The sequence below is a fragment of the Canis lupus genome, chromosome 23 (genome assembly GCF_048164855.1).
Source record: "Canis lupus baileyi chromosome 23, mCanLup2.hap1, whole genome shotgun sequence".
NCBI lineage: Eukaryota > Metazoa > Chordata > Mammalia > Carnivora > Canidae > Canis > Canis lupus.
In genome coordinates, this window is record NC_132860.1 from 25419773 (window position 1) to 25436125 (window position 16353).

General features: G+C 36.0%; 1 protein-coding gene across 5 annotated transcripts in view; it reads left to right on the forward strand.

Annotated features, from left to right (window-relative positions):
• The window catches only part of NUP98 (nucleoporin 98 and 96 precursor), a 118387-nt gene that overhangs the window by 45856 nt on the left and 56178 nt on the right, over positions 1-16353 (forward strand). For all 5 annotated transcript variants that reach the window (XM_072794398.1, XM_072794394.1, XM_072794396.1 and 2 more), the window contains exons 13-16: positions 2549-2682; positions 5283-5470; positions 15191-15307; positions 15476-15774. In XM_072794398.1, coding sequence (XP_072650499.1) covers positions 2549-2682; positions 5283-5470; positions 15191-15307; positions 15476-15774 — 738 coding nt within the window. The remainder of the gene's footprint in view (positions 1-2548; positions 2683-5282; positions 5471-15190; positions 15308-15475; positions 15775-16353) is intronic.

Genomic DNA, 16353 nt, shown 5'->3' on the forward strand with positions numbered 1-16353 from the left:
TAGACTTTTTTTTTTTAATACTTTTTCCTGTCCCTTTTTTGTCATGATGTGGCTTTTCAACATATTTTTCATATTTTTGTTTTCTTCTTTTGTGTATGTGTGTTTTCAAATTATTTTGAGCAGAATTGAATATAACACAAATGGCAGTTTAGTGCTTATGCTTGCTTGTTCACTTATTTTTGCTAACATCAGCTCTCTTGTCTCTATTTTTAAACAGTTAGCTTAGAAAATATTCCATATTTAAACATACCAAAGAAAAAAAATCCTCACACTTTCCTAATTACATTTGGATTTGTTAAAGGAGTAAAGGAGTTCTTTTTCTTTTGAGTAAGCTCAGGTGGGATGATCTATTATACTAATTAATGATCGGATCAGATGGTGCAGGTCAGTGTTTTTTTTTTTTTTAAGATTTTTATTTACTCATTCATGTGAGAGAGATGCAGAGATAGGCAGAGGGAGAAACAGGCTCCATGCAGGGAGCCGGACATGGGACTTTATCCAGGGTCACGCCCTGGGCTGAAGGCGGCACTGAACCGTTGAGCCACCTGGGCTCCCCCAAGTCAGTGTTACTTTTAATGCATAATTGCCTGTCAAGTAATGGACGACTAGCATTCTTAAAAAACATCCAGGTTTTCTTGAGTCTCCTTGAATAGTCCACAGAATAACATTATGCAGTTACTGTGTGGTACTTACTCTGTAACAGAAACTACTTTTCTTACGTTTTTTTTTTTTTTTAAGATTTTATTTATTATTCATGAAAGACACACAGAGAGAGAGAGGAGAGACACTGGCAGAGGGAGAAGCAGGCTCCACACAGGGAGCCCAACGTGGGACTCGATCCTGGGTCTCCTGGATCACACCCTGGGCTAAAGGTGGTGCTAAACCGCTGAGCCACCCGAGCTGCCCACTCACTGATAGTCTTAAATTGGTTTAGGAACTTTCTGAATACAGATGATTTGCTATATGCTCTTTAAATCAACATCTCTGATTTTCACCATCTTGAGCAAACTTGCACTTTCTCCTTATATATTAGCATCCATTGTTTTAGTATTAGTATGTCTAATTTTAAGAAAGCATAATTTGAAAAGAGTGGATTTATCCCTTTTTTATTGATTTAGCTTTAGGTGTGTGTGTTCTTGTTTTGTTATTACTGCTGCTGTTACGTTTTTTTCCCCCCTTATGAGTATTAAAATTTTCTAAATGTTTTGTTTGTGGGACTCCTTTAACGTGGATTATCTTATTTATATTTTGGTGTTATCCTTATTTTAAACACTTATAAAGGAAAAGTATTTATCTCTGAAATAACAAGTATGATCTGATTTTTTTTTATCATTATTTTTGGAAATATTTTCCAAAGAAGTTTCTTCAAGGTACAATGTAGGTGGTTGTGTGGGTTTTCTTGTTTTCTTTTTATTGAATGTAATTACAGACCATCATCATTCCTTGTCTGTTCCCTAAATTCTCTGTGACTAATGACATGTTTTTAAATTTAAAAGAAAATTAGACTAATCAGGGTTTATTTTTTCTTTCAATTTTTACTTGAATGTAATAAGAATATTAAATATAAATAGTAAACATATAAGGAAACCTTAACAGCCATTTTTATTTTTTGTATGCCAGTTTCTTCTTTGATTATTCTTTGATTATCTTTGAATATTTTTTATTCTGGAATTTTTACTTATTATTTTTAAAGGTTTTATTTATTTATTCATGAGAGACATAGAGGCAGAGATATAGGCATAGAGAAGAAGCAGGCTCCCCACGGGGAGCCCAATGCGGGACTCGATCCCTGGACCCTGGGATCTCGACCTGAGCCAAAGGCAGGCACTCAACTACTTAGCCACCCAGGCGCCCCTGGAATTTTTACTTATTAAATTAAATCAATGATATTTCCTGATTTCTACAGAGAAACACATTGTTATTTTTAATAACCGCTTAACTCACCATGTTGATGTATCATGATTTTTACAACTGTTAATGTTGGATATGGTTGTTTCCAAGTCGTAACAATTACAAATAGTATTTATTGAATACTTAACAAACTTCTCTTTGTTTCTATTTTAAACCCTTGGGTTAAATTTCCATGATTGAAATGAGTAGGTTAAAAAATACAGAAACAGAACTTGTTTTATGTACTGTCATATTATTTCTGTTGAGTAAAAACCAATTTATAATGTTTCTAGAAGTCCAAGACTATAATTCTTTTCATACAGCTGTGGCACTGATAGATAATGAGATATGCATAAAATACTTCTTCCAGGTTGTTTTAAATTACATTTTATTGATTATTCGTGACAGAGAACACCTAAGTAAAAATCTTTGTGTGTTGGCTCTTACGAAATGAAGTGCCTCTTCATATCTTTGAGCCATTAGTTTATTTGATTGTTGATTTCTTTCACAGTTTGCTCTTGTACTCCCCACCAATAATGCCATGTAGTGAATCTGAACATTTTAAAAACCTTTCCCAAATGATTCTATGTTTTCTTGCTGTAATTGCATTGGATCCTTGGACTGACATCTTGCTTTCTCTTTTCTTTTTTTCAAAAAGCTTTGACAGATCCTAATGCTTCTGCTGCCCAGCAAGCTGTTCTGCAACAGCACATCAATAGTCTAACATACTCACCTTTCGGAGACTCTCCTCTGTTCCGGAATCCCATGTCAGACCCTAAGAAGAAAGAAGAGGTAAACTTAAAGAACTTTACTTTTGTAACGTTTATTTTTCAGATCAGGAGAAACAAAATGAGCAGTATGTAACTTCTTAAATAGCCTAAGCAAAGTTAGTTGTAATTAAGTTTTTAAGACACATTACTTATCTTTTCAATGGGCCAGGAGGTAAGTTATGTTTGCTGTATCTAGAAGGCAGCATGACAAACAGTGAAATAAACACTAGACTGGAGGTGAGGGCTGGCTTTTCAACAGCCCTGAAATAAGGCATATATTATTATTCCAATTTTATAGTTGAGCCAATCTAAGGCTCAGAGAGGCTAATTTTCCTAAAATCATAATGCTCTTAAGTGGCACATCAATATCGTTTCTTCTGGTTTCTATAGTTAACCTTTTCTTAATCTTTTATGCACTAATGTCAAAGAAACGATTTTCTACTCACAGTGGTGTGGGTTAAAAGTAGTCTTTGGTGTGTTTAATCCTCATGTTGCCGTGTATAGTCTGAGACCTTGAGCATATATTTTTGCCTCTGAATGTGTTTCTTCATCTGTAAAATGGGAATAGTAATACTCTTTAGTGTTGAGAATTAAATGAGATAATGCATACCTAGTTCATAGTAAGGCCGTCTATAGATGTTACTACTGAGTTATTCATGTCATTGCATTTCTCCTTCAGCTGGTATTTGAATTAACTCTATAACTAGATATAATGAGAAGTAAGATAGGAATTAAGTGCTTTATGACATGCTTTTATTTATTTATTCTTTTTTTGAAGAAAATGAAACTATTTACTAAAATGTTTAAAATTTGAGTATATGACACACAATGTTATCTTAGTTTTATTTATTTATTTTTTTAAATAAATTTTTTATTGGTGTTCAATTTACCAACATACAGAATAACACCCAGTGCTCATCCTGTCAAGTGCCCCTATAACATGCTTTTAAATGTAAGTTGTGCTTAAATGAAAATTATGTGTGTGGCATCTGAGTGGCTTGGTCAGTTAAACATCTGACTCTTGATCTCAGGGTTGTGAGTTCAAGTCCCATGTTGGGCTCCATGCTGGGTGTGGAGCCTACTTAAAAAAAAAAAAAAGAAAAGAAAATTATGTGTTACTTGTATAGTATAATTAGAGGCCTGAGTATGTGCTAGTCACTGTGTTCAGTACCAAGGATACAAAGTGAAAACAAGAATTTATCTTCTAAGTGTTTGCTATTTATTTAGTGAGGAAGATTAGATCTCTTAAGGTGTTCAAATTTACCCAATTTCAATACAGTAAATACAGTAATAAAATAGCCCATCAGCTGATAATCGAGAAACAAAATGTTGTATATCTATACGATGAGATATTCAGATATCATTCAGTCGTAAAAAGGAAATAAGTACTGATACATGCTACATACAATGTGAGTGAACCTTGGAAACATTATGCTGGGTGAAAGAAGTCAGACATAGGAGGCCACATAACTCCATTTATATAAAATGCCCAGAATAGGCAAATTTTTTGAGACAAAGTATATTTGTGTGTGTGCCTGCTGGTAAGGAGTGGAATTGGGAGGCACAATATTTCTTTTTTTGAAGTGAGGGGAATGTTCTGGACTTAGAACATGGTGATTCTTGCCCAACTTAGTAAATACACTAAAATTCCCTGTATTGTATGAGTTAAAATGTTGAATATAATGTTAAGGAAGAGTGTAGATTCTTGGATGAGTGTGATAAGGCTTTTGCAAAAGAGGTAACATTTAACTTTTTTTGAGTATGTGAGGCGAAGTTGGTAGTTCTAGGTCAAGACATTCCAAGCAATGGCACACGATTGTGAAGGATCACAAAAAAGATCTAGAAAGGTTCATTGTTGCTAAAGTCTAAACAGTCTGCACTGTAAAGAGAAACATAAACTATGTCAGGGTTTATGTGTTAGACATTGTTGTTTCAAGTGGTTATATGATCCCATGTATAATGTTTAGGAAAACAAATGTGTAACATCCTGCAGATGCTATAGAATCATACTAAAGGTGCCATCAAAATCCACCTGAAGTTTTCTTTTCTTTTTTTTTAATTAATTTATTCATGAGAGACACAGAGAGGGAGAGGCAGAGACATAGGCAGAGGGAGAAGCAGGCTCCATGCAGGGAGCCCAGCGTGGGACTTGATCCCAGGTCTCCAGGATCAGGCCCTGGGCTGAAGGCGGCGCTAAACCGCTGAGCTGAGCCACCCGGGCTGCCTCCCACCTGAAGTTTTCATTAGTTGTGTCTCTCTTCTACTAACTTGTAATTTCCTCAAATACCAGGGAAAGTGATTTTATTATTTTTATTGCCAGTACTTAGTTTTTGACTCATGGCAGTTATCAACGTTTAACTAATGCTGAATAAATGCAAGCTAATATCATTTTTTCAGCATGATTTAGATTGCACAGAAGTTGAATACAAATTCAAAGGTAGATTTCAGTTTATATTGAAGCATAAGATTTTTGGTTGAGTTGAAAAATAAACAGTATCTACCTGGGTAAATGGCAGAGATATTTGAACTCTGTTCTTAATGTGTTTTTGTTTGTTTTTTTTTTAAGGCCGAATAATGCATATGAGTTAAATGAGAACTTTCCTTGATGCTTTTGTTTTTCAGAGATTGAAACCAACAAATCCAGCAGCCCAGAAGGCTCTCACTACACCCACTCATTATAAACTAACACCCCGCCCTGCCACCAGAGTTCGACCAAAGGCTTTACAAACAACAGGCACAGCCAAGTCACATCTCTTTGATGGGCTGGATGATGATGAGCCATCCTTAGCCAATGGAGCATTCATGCCCAAGTGAGTTTATTTTTGTTAACATAAGTTAAATATAAATATTAATTTAAATATAGTATGAATGTTGTAAGTTTAGTTTTATTTGTTTTTTGTTTTTTTAAAGATTTATCTATTAGCGCAACTCACACAAGTGAGAAAGGGGGCAGAGGGGGAGAGAATCTTTTTGTTTTTTTAAAGATTTTTTTTATTTGAGAGCATACAAGCAGCATAGAGGGGTTAAGGGAGAGGGGGAAGCAGACTCCCCACAGAGGAGGGAGCCCAATGTGGGACTTGATTCCAGGGTGCTGGGATTATGACCTGAGCCAAAGGCAGATGCCACCCAGGTGCCCCCAGAGGAAGAGAATCTTCAAGCAGACTCTCCACTGAGTAGTACATTGCCCAACTCTTCTGAGGGGCTTGACACAAGGCTCAGTCCTGGTGACCCATGAGGTCATGACCTGAGCCAAAACCAAAAGTCAGACACTTAACTGAGCCACCCAGGCACCCCGTTTTTAATTTGAAAAATAGAGAATATTACAAATAATAAAAGTGGCCTGATTATTCACCAGGTATTAACCATGGTTAACATAAAAATATTTTGATTCATATGTTTTTGTTTTATTTTAAGATTTTAGGGCTTACATAATTTTAAGTAGGAGACACTTTTTTCTTAAAACTTAAATTGGCCAAACCAATTAAGAAGAATCCCTCTACATATTTTTATATTCCCGTACATGCAGGTATTGAACCAATAATAATTACACAGGAAAAAGTACACAAAGTATGTAGAAGAGTTGGTAAACATTTAAAATTACACTTAAATTATGCACTAGAGCAAATATGCCCTATACTCTTAATATATACACGGGGGGGAATGAAGAAAAATATACACCAAACTGTTAACAATAATTAACATTTGGAGATATAATTTCAGAGCATTCATTTCTGCGTTATTTTTCTAGATACATAGCTAGACCTACAGACATAGGCTTTTTAAACAGCAGATACTTTCTAATCAGAAAAGCTTGGCCTTAGCGAGTCTTGGTGGCTCAGTCAAACATCTGTCTTCCACTCAGGTTGTAATCCCAGGCTTTGGGATCAAGCCCCGTATCAGGCTTCCTGCTCAGGAAGGAGCCTGCTTCTCCCTCTCCCTCTGCTCTTCCCTCCCACTATGCCCTCGTGTTTGTTCTGCACTCTCTCTCTCTCTCAAATAAATAAGTAAATTAAAAAAAAAAAAAAAAGTGTGGTTTTGTTTTCTTTCTTTCTTTCTTTCTTTCTTTTTTTTTTTTTTTTTTTAAGTTGTGGGGGAAAAATGGTGATTCATCCTTTACAGCTCTTTATTTCTGAATGTTACTAAGTTAAAAAATCATGACTCTTTTTCTTTCCTTAAAAATATGGTGGGGGCACCTGGGTGGTCAGTTAGGCAGCTGACTCTTGGTTTCAGCTCAGGTCATGATCTCTCAGTCGTGGGATTCAGCCCCATATTGGGCTCTACACAGTCTACTTCAGAGTGTTCTCCAGCTCACTCCTGCACTCTTTCTCCCTCCCTCCAATAAGTAAATAAAATCTTTAAAAATACATATATATACGGTGGACTGCTGGTTCAGAAAAAACAAAGTCCAATTTTATACATTTCTTAGCACATAATTGGATTATTTTAAAGGGAGGGACAGTGTATTATTTATGTTTACGTCCTAGCATTTAGCAGTTTGTTTGGCACAGAAAGGATTAGGTTGGGGAGGTATACATTTTGCCGATAATACCACCTATATCCCCTTCTTGGCGTCCACTTCTGCCATTGATCAGAAATATTTTGGAGTTCATCTCTCCTTCTTGGATTCTTTAATTGGCTTCCAGGAACCCCATACTTTCCTAGTTTTCTTCCTACCTTACTGGTTGTTCCTTCTGTCTCCTTTGCTGGTTCCTCTTCTTCCCAGCCTCTTAAAATTGGAATGCCCTGAGTTGATCACATTTTCTTTACTGTCTCCCAGAGTGATTTAATTTAGTTTCATAGCTCTATATGTTATTTATAGTCTGATGATTCCCAACCTTTTATCTCCACCCCAGATTTCTCTCCCAAACTCCAGATTTTTATATCCAGCCCTACTCAACATTTCCACTTAGATGTCTAAAAGATACTTAATTCAAAATTAATATGGCCAACACTGAACTCATTGTCTACCTCAGACCTGTTCCATTCAAAGCCTTCCCTATCTCAGATAACTGCATTTCCATCATTCTAGTTATTTAGGCCAAAAACTTTGGAATCATCCTTGACTTCTTTCATATGTCCCACATCTAAACCATCAGTGAAATCTTTGTTAAACCTTCAAAATTTACCTAACATCTGACCAGTTTACCACTTTTAACTACTACTGACCACCCTGATCCAAGCCATCATTGTCTTTTTTGTTGTTGTTTTTCTAAGATTTTATTTTATTTTAAGGTTTTATTTATTCATGAGAGATACAGGGAGAGGGGCAGAGACATAGACAGAGGGAGAAACGGGCTCCTCTCAGGGAGCCTGATGTGTGTGACTCGATCCCCAGATGCAGGAAGCCTGAGCCTTGAGCGGAAGACAGACATCCAGCAGCTGAGCTACCCAGATGTCCCCTAAATTTCATTTTTAAGTAATCTCTACACATGAGGCCCAGACTCACAACCCTGAGATCAAAAGTTGCATGCTTCATCAGCTAAACCAGCCAGGTGCCCCACAAAGGCATCATCATCTCTTGAATGAATTATTATAATAGCCTCCTGATCTTTCAGCTTTACTCTTACCCTTTTGTGTTCTATTCTGAATATAGGTACAGTAATCTGTTTGAAGTGGAAATCATATCATATCATCTGTCCAAAACTCTGCAGTGGTTCATATTTTACTCAGACTAAAAGCCAAATTCCTTACAATGGTGTGTAAGGTGCTGTAAGATCTGACGTTCCTTTACCTCACGAAGATATCTAGTACTCTCTCTGATGTTTACTCCACTTTAATGTTACTACTTTCTTGGCACTGTTAGCACAGTAAAGGCATGCTGTTGCCTTTTAATCTTTGCCATACTTGTTCTCTTTGCATGAAACACTTCTCCCCATAAATCCATATAGGTAATCCTCACTATTTACTCACGTGTTCCCTCAACAAAGACTATTCTGACCAGTCTATTTAAAATTGCACTCATCTTTTTTCTCGTCTGCATTCCCCACGTTCTTATTATCCTTCTTTTCTTTGTTTTCTCATACCTTCTAATGTATAATTTATTTTTTTGTATTTTTCCCCCTAGAATATAAGCTCTATATAAGTAGGTACCCTTGTTTTTTCTGTTATGTAAAGTGCCTGAAATAGTTCCTGTTACATAATAAGTAATCAATAAATGTTGAACATCTGAATGCATCTGGAACCATAAGAGGAGCTAAATAGTAGTATAGAATCCCAGTTACAGGAGGGAGGGCCTTGGAGATGGAGATCAAGATCATCTAAGCCAAGGGATAAGAGGGGATGGAGATTGTAAAGGTCTTTCCAGTTTATGCTGTCAGCTTTCCATGATTGAGTTGTTAGAATCTAGAATTTAATCTTAACTTATTTAAATCTAAAGGAAATGGCAGGCAGCCCAGGTGGCTCAGAGGTTTAGCACTGCCTTCAGTCCAGGGCCGGAATGGAGTCCCAGAATTGAGTCCCACATCAGGCTCCCTGCGTGGAGTCTGCTTCTCTCTTTGCCTGTGTCTCTGCCCCTTCTCTCTCTCTCTCTCTCTCTCTCTCTCTGTCTCTCATGAATAGATAAATAAAATCTTAAAAAAAAAGTTTTAATTAAAAAAAAAAAGAAATGGCTACCACTTTATAGCTCTGTAAACAGATGCCATATAATACCACAGAGGGTAAAGGATTCATGAAGGACTTTATAAGTATGGCTACCACTAGAACAGTGTACTCTGTCTGCCCTGAAAGATGAATTTGGTAGATTGACAGTGTGAGAACCTTATCGATGCTATAACTTTTTCCTTTTGCCTGTTCATACCAGTTGGAGGAAAGTGACTATAGAGCAGGACAGTAATTTTATTTATTCTGAATGGCAGATTTGAAAATCTTTAATTCATCTATTCATCCCTTCATTTAACAAACATTTATCAAGTAACTACTAAATGCCAGGTGTGGCAGCCACTGAGAATGCAGCTAGGAACAAGATACATCCTCCATCACTGAATTCACAGTCTATGAGGGAAGAGAGATGTTGACAGTAATCATGAGTGAGACAAGTGACAAAAAGGAGTAGTAGAGATTGCCGCTGTAGGGGAAACTAATAGAGAATGAGGAAGGAAAGCTGCTCTGAGGGTGTGTAATTTAAACTGAAGACGGGGGGCACCTGACTGGCTGAGTCAGTAGAGCATGCTACTCTATGTCTCTGGGTTGTGAGTTTGAGCCCCCCACATTGGGCATAGAGATTACTTTAAAAATAAGTATATGAATAAACTGAAGAGGGATAGGGAGGACTGTTGTAGGGAATATTTTGCTGTGTCTCTGGTTTTAAATATGCCTATTTTTTTTAGGTGAATAAAATTTTATTTTCCAGTTTTCTTTTGGATGTTTGTTTCAAACATGACTTACTTGACTGAATGCATTTACAAAATTAGGGTTTTTTTTTCCCCCCACTTACATAAAATATTAGAAAATGCAAAAGTCATTGTCTGGCAATGGTAGAAAGGAGATCTATTTTTGAAGGTTCATACCAAGGAGTATGAGGAAACTTTTCAGTATAATGGCTATGTTGATTTTTTGGTTTGTGATCATGGTTTCACTGGTGTATACAGATGTCAGAGCTTATCAAATTGTACAATTTAGTATGTGCAATTTACTGTATGTCAGTTATGAACTAATGTAGCAAGGTTTGTGAGATACAAGTTCAATATATAAAAGTCAATTCTATTCCTGTATACCTTTATGGCTATATTCCTATAAGCCAGTTGAGGATATTGATACAACTATGGCAAAATACACTTGATTCTGTTATTTATTTTTACATGATGAGGTATTCATTGTTGAAATAAATCTAGTCTTTGAGGTCTTATAGTTTTGCTTTCCCACATTAGTGTTGCTATATTTCTGTTTCTTGTAACTGTCTAACTTGGTATTTCTGATCGTAATCCTGTTTACTTTTGCCTGGCACAGTTTTTGTTTTGTTCCTTGTCTTATAGTTGGAAGTATATTCTTCATGTGAAAAATTTAATCAATCCCCCACTCTGATCTCTGTGCTTCAGTCTGTTGGAACTCGTGTTTTTTATGATTGCCAAGTTGTCCCATCTCTGGCTGGCAGAGGCCCTTTTAAGTTGCTCCTAAGTTCTTTTTTTTTCCCCCTAAGTTCTTTCCACACAGGCTCTGTTAGTGTTTGGTTATGGTAACTTCCTACCTCGTTAGGATTCACTGTGTAAGATTTTGTTCAGGATTTTCTGCCATTCTGTTCATAACTTAGATTGGCCGGAATGTTCCTTTCTTGTGTGGCTTTGGTATAAAGTTTAAAACTGCTGACCTTATAAACAAATTGGGGAGTATTTTCTTTTTCTGTTTTCTGGAAGATTTTATGTAAGATAGGCCTTTTTTTTTTTTTTTTTTTTTTGGTTTTTGGTTTTCATTAAATGTAGGGTGCCAGTGAAGATATATGAGTGTGAAGTCATATTTGTAATAAAGCTTAAATCTGTTTTTGTTTTTTTTCTTACTAATTTATATAGAAGTTATAAGGCTAGTGAGCTTTTTTATTTTTTTGAGTAACTTTTGGTAAGTCATATTTTTATAAATTTGTCCAGCTAACTAAAATTTTAAATTTATTGGCATAAAGTTGTTAAAAAAGTATCCTGTTTCATTTCAGTAGAATCTGTGGAGATGCCCCATTTTCATTTGTGACAAGGGTTGTTTTTTTTTTTTTTTTTTTTTTTTTTTGCCTATTTTCTCAATCTGGTTAGGAATCTACCATTTTATTGGTGATTTCAAAGAACTAACATCTGGCTTTTATTGATGCTCCTGATTCTGTGATTGTTTTCTGTTCTACTAATTTTTAATTTTATTTATATTTTCACTAGCATTTATTTTGTTTTTAGTTCTTCCTCTTCCACCTCCCCTTTTCTTGGTGTTTACCTTTCTGTCCTTTGTCTAAGTGGATGCTCAGTTTTTTTGATATTTCAACTTTCCTTCTTTCCAGGTAATGCATTTAAAGATATAAATTTTCCTTTAGTGCAACTGTATTTGTATTTTCTAAATTTTGATATGGAGTACCCTTATTATTCAGATGATAATTATATATGATAGTAAAAATGCTTTCTGATTTTTATGGCAGTGCCTTGGGTTATATGAGAGTGTAAATTCTTAACATGGAGATTTTTTAAGTGATCATTTTGTTCATGATTTCCTGCTTATGTGCAAAAAAGGTACTCCAGGTGATTTTGATTCTTAGAAACTTAGGGCTTTTAATGGTTCAACGTATGGCTAGTTTTCATAAATATTCCATATATGTACTTGAAAAAAGTATGTATTTTACAATTGTTGGGTATGGTGATCTTGAATTAGAACAAGCTTGCTAATCATTTAAGTCTTCTATATTCATACTGATTTTTTCCTCTTTTGTGTTTATGTTTGGATATTTTGATTACTTTATTTCCTTCCAATATCATAAAAAATGAATGCATCTACAGTTTTCCTAAATTTATCCATTTTAATATTTAACAGTCTTTACATATCTATGACTGAATCACTTGTATTTTACCTAAGGGTTTTTAAAACTTAATAATTCTTATTGTGATGAAATATACATAAAAATGATTAAAATCAGGGGCACCTAGGTGGCTCAGTTTGTTAAGCATCTGCCTTTGGCTCAGGTCATGATCCCAGTCCTGGGATTGAGCCCCAAGTCAGGCTACCTTCTCTGCAGGGAGTCTGCTTCTCCCTTTCTCTCTGTCCACCTGTGCCTACGTGAGTACACACTCTCTGTCTCTCAAATAAATAAATGAAATCTTAAAAAAACAAAAACTTCACTTTTTGAGCTTGAATAATACTCTATTTTATGGATAATACATTTTGTTTATCTATTCATCTGTTGGTGGATGTTTGGATTGTTTCTACCTTTTAGCTACCTGGATAGTGCCATCATGAACATCGATGTACGAGTTTTTTTTTTTTTTTTTTTTTTTTAAGATTTTATTTATTCATGAGAGACACAGAGGGGGCGGGCAGAGACACAGGCAGAGGGCGAAGCAGGCTCCATATAGGGCCTGATGTGGGACTTGATCCCGGGACTCCAGGATCATGCGCTGGTCTGAAGACAGGCACTAAACCGCTGAACCATCCAGGGATCCCATGATGTACGAGTATCTGTTTGACTCCCTATTTTCAGTTATTTTGGGTATATATCTATGATTAGAATTGTTTGGTCATACATAAATCCTATGTTTAACCTTTGAGGAACTGTCAACTGTTTTCCTGTAACAGTTGCACCATTTTACATTCCCAACAGTAATGCATGTTTCCATGTTCTCCATTTTCTTGTCAGCACCTAGTATTTTTTCTTTTGTTTGCTTATAACAGCCACCCTAGTGGGTGTGAAGTGGTATCTCATGCTTTATGAGATATCTCTTTCTATGAGGTATTTCTTTCCTTTATGACTAATAATGTTGAACATCTTATCATTTGCTTATTGGCCATTTATCTTCTTTGAAGAAATATTTTGTGTCTCTGTGTCTTTTTAAAAATTATTTTATGTCTGTTAATATATTCTCAAAACTGTGGCAATAGAGGTCAAAGATGATACTGACTTTTAAGAGAATTTTTGCTTTTTTATGATAGGTGCTTGATGATAGAATCAAAGCTAAACTTGTGATTTTATGTTTTTTACTTTTAGTTCTCTCTAAACTTGAGGAGTAGAGTTTTTCCAGGTCCCAACACAGAGCAAGTGGCATTCACTAGTGCCCTTAACCTCTTGGTGGCTCTAGGCTCCAGTGTCTGTCTCTCTAGTCCATGAAGACTGTCAAGCATACCATCAACTTCATAACCTTCCTCTTATTTTTTTTTAAAGGTTTTGTGTATTTATTTGAAAAAGAGAAAGTATGAGCGGGGGAAAAGGGCAGATGCAGAAGCAGTCTCCCCACTGAGCAGGGAGTCAGAGGTAGGGCTCAATTCCAGGACCATGGGATCATGACTTGAGCCAAATGCAGACACTTAACCGATGAAGCCACCTAGGCGCCCCTTAACCTTCCTCTTAGAATCAGAAAAGCCCCCAGGAGAAAAGCAACCCTAAATAACAGACATGCCCCTGTGCCAGTGCCCCTTAGTGCTGGCTCAATCTTTTTTTACTATTTTGTTTGCTTTATAGAGAGCTCTGGCTCTCCTAGTTTGAGAGCTCTGGCTCCTCCTAGTCCTAGGAGGATCGGTTTGCATTACCCAGTCCGTCATTGATAGGAAAGCAAGTTTTAATTTTCACAGAAATACTAATTCCTTACTGTCAAGTGCTTATTTCATTGGCTAATTTAATAAATATTACATGATTATAATGAGTATAACTAGCATATGTGTGTTTGTAACAAATGCTACTGATGATTAACCATAACTCAGTTGTTGAGATTAGAAATAAATATACAAGAGTGGTCTACTACTTGTTAATTAACTAATTAATTAATTATTTTAAAAGATGTATCTATTTATTTGAGAGAGAAGGAGCACATGCAGCGGAGAGGGGCAGAGGGAGAGGGAGAGAGAGTCCCAGGCAGACTCCAAGCTGGGTGGAGAGCTTGACACAGGGCTCAATCTCAAGACCTTGATATCAGGACCCAAGCCAAAATCAAAAGTCAGATGCTTAACTGACTTCATCACCCATTGTAGTTTGTTTATGAAAGAAGGATTGGGCACATGAATTAATCCAGGGGGTTTTTAAGTGGAGGTTGAGTAAGATAAGATGATCTCTGTTTCTTCTGTTTGAAGCTTATATACGATAGAGGTTCTTGTCTTAAATAAATCTGCTGTATGCACACCTGAAATTTTAAGGTATTTGCAATTATTTGCATTATTGGCTCTCAGGGTTTTTCGGTCCTGTTTTGGTTTTTTTTTTTTTTGTCATCTTTATTATTTTTTTTTAAGATTTTATTTATTTATTCATGAGAGACAGAGAGAGAGAGGCAGAGACACAGGCAGAGGGAGAAGCAGGCTCCATGCAGCGAGCCTGACCTGGGACTCCAGGATCATGCCCTGGGCTGAAGGCAGCGCTAAACCGCTGAGCCACCCGGGCTGCCCCTCTTTTTGTCATCTTTAAAAAGAAATCTTATTTAGTCAGCAAATGTATCCTTCCTATTTTCTTCAAGGCAGCATGTCAGGTTCTGTGAGGAGACAGTCGTGAATCCTTACTGTCAAAAAAGGAAGAAAATGTTTAAAGAGAGAAGACATACACAGAAATAATTGAAATACAAGACATAGTGTGATGGGTTAAATAAGTATTTGGATAAAGTGCTCAGGGTTCAGAGAAGAATGTCCTCAAGGAGATTTCCCACTTTATTTTAAATGTGTTTAGCTTATTCTTTCAAATGCCATAGTATAATATATTTGAGACCTTAGGTTCTGGTTATGTATTAAACATTGTGAATTGACTTGTTAGGTAATTTTTAGATACGTAAGAGCTGAACAAGAATGTTCTTTTTGACTCTAGTTTTTAAGATAATGCTTGTGATGTAATTATGTGTACCTGAAATTTTTTTTTTTCCTCTTTTGGTCTCTATTTATAGGAAGAGCATTAAGAAGTTGGTTTTGAAAAACCTTAACAATAGCAATCTCTTCTCTCCTGTTAATCGTGACTCAGAAGATCTAGCTTCACCATCTGATTATCCGGAAAATGGGGAGAGGTAAACCAAATTTTGTTTCGAGTTGTTTCTGGTAGAGAGCCCTGTTCTCACTTTGAAGGGATTTCGAGCACCTAGAATGGTGCCAATCACTCAGTAAAGATTTAGTGAGGGTTGGCTGTTATCATTGTTATAAAGGACTGAGATACTGTTTCTTTTCTACCTTTTCAGATTCAGCTTCCTGAGCAAACCTGTCGAAGACAACCATCAGCAGGATGGAGATGATGATTCTCTTGTGTCACGTTTTTATACTAACCCTATTGCCAAACCCATTCCTCAAACCCCAGAGAGTGCTGGAAATAAACACAACAGCAGTAGCAGTGTGGATGATACTATTGTTGCATTAAACATGCGTGCTGCTTTGCGAAATGGGCTGGAAGGAAGCAGTGAAGAGACCTCTTTTCATGAGGAGTCACTTCAGGATGACCGAGAAGAAATAGAAAATAATACTTACCATATGCATCCAGCAGGTCAGATTCAGATTGGTACATGGGTAATCTTTTACCAGTCATTTGACACCTCTTATTTGTCACAGATACTCAATTTAGTGGAAGTCAGCTACCAGAGATCTTAAATGATTTTATTATGTTTATAGATGGTAACATTTAAACACTATTCACTTACGCTTTGATTCCTAATTCACATACTTTTTCTGCCTTTGGAGTGGTTAAAATTCATGTCATTAGTTATCCTGGTATAAAGATCCCAAATTTTATAGCCAGAGAGACTATCGTTATACTTTACCTAGCTTTATAAACTCAGATAGATTGCTTATTAGCTTTTTAATTAAAATAATACTGATAATTATCATATAAGGTTTTTGAGGTTTCAATTAGATTAGTATATAAACCATAATGCCTGAAATGTATAGGCATTCAAATGGTATCAGTTGCTCTGGTTAATTATTATTACCTCAGTTCTGTGCTTTGCTTTTTTTCTCCTCAACAGTGAACTGCTTAGTTTTTTTCCCAATGAATCCATGAAACACATAATATAAACTACAAGATTATAGTATGTCGATTGGTCACTTAAAACTTGCATTTTTAAAT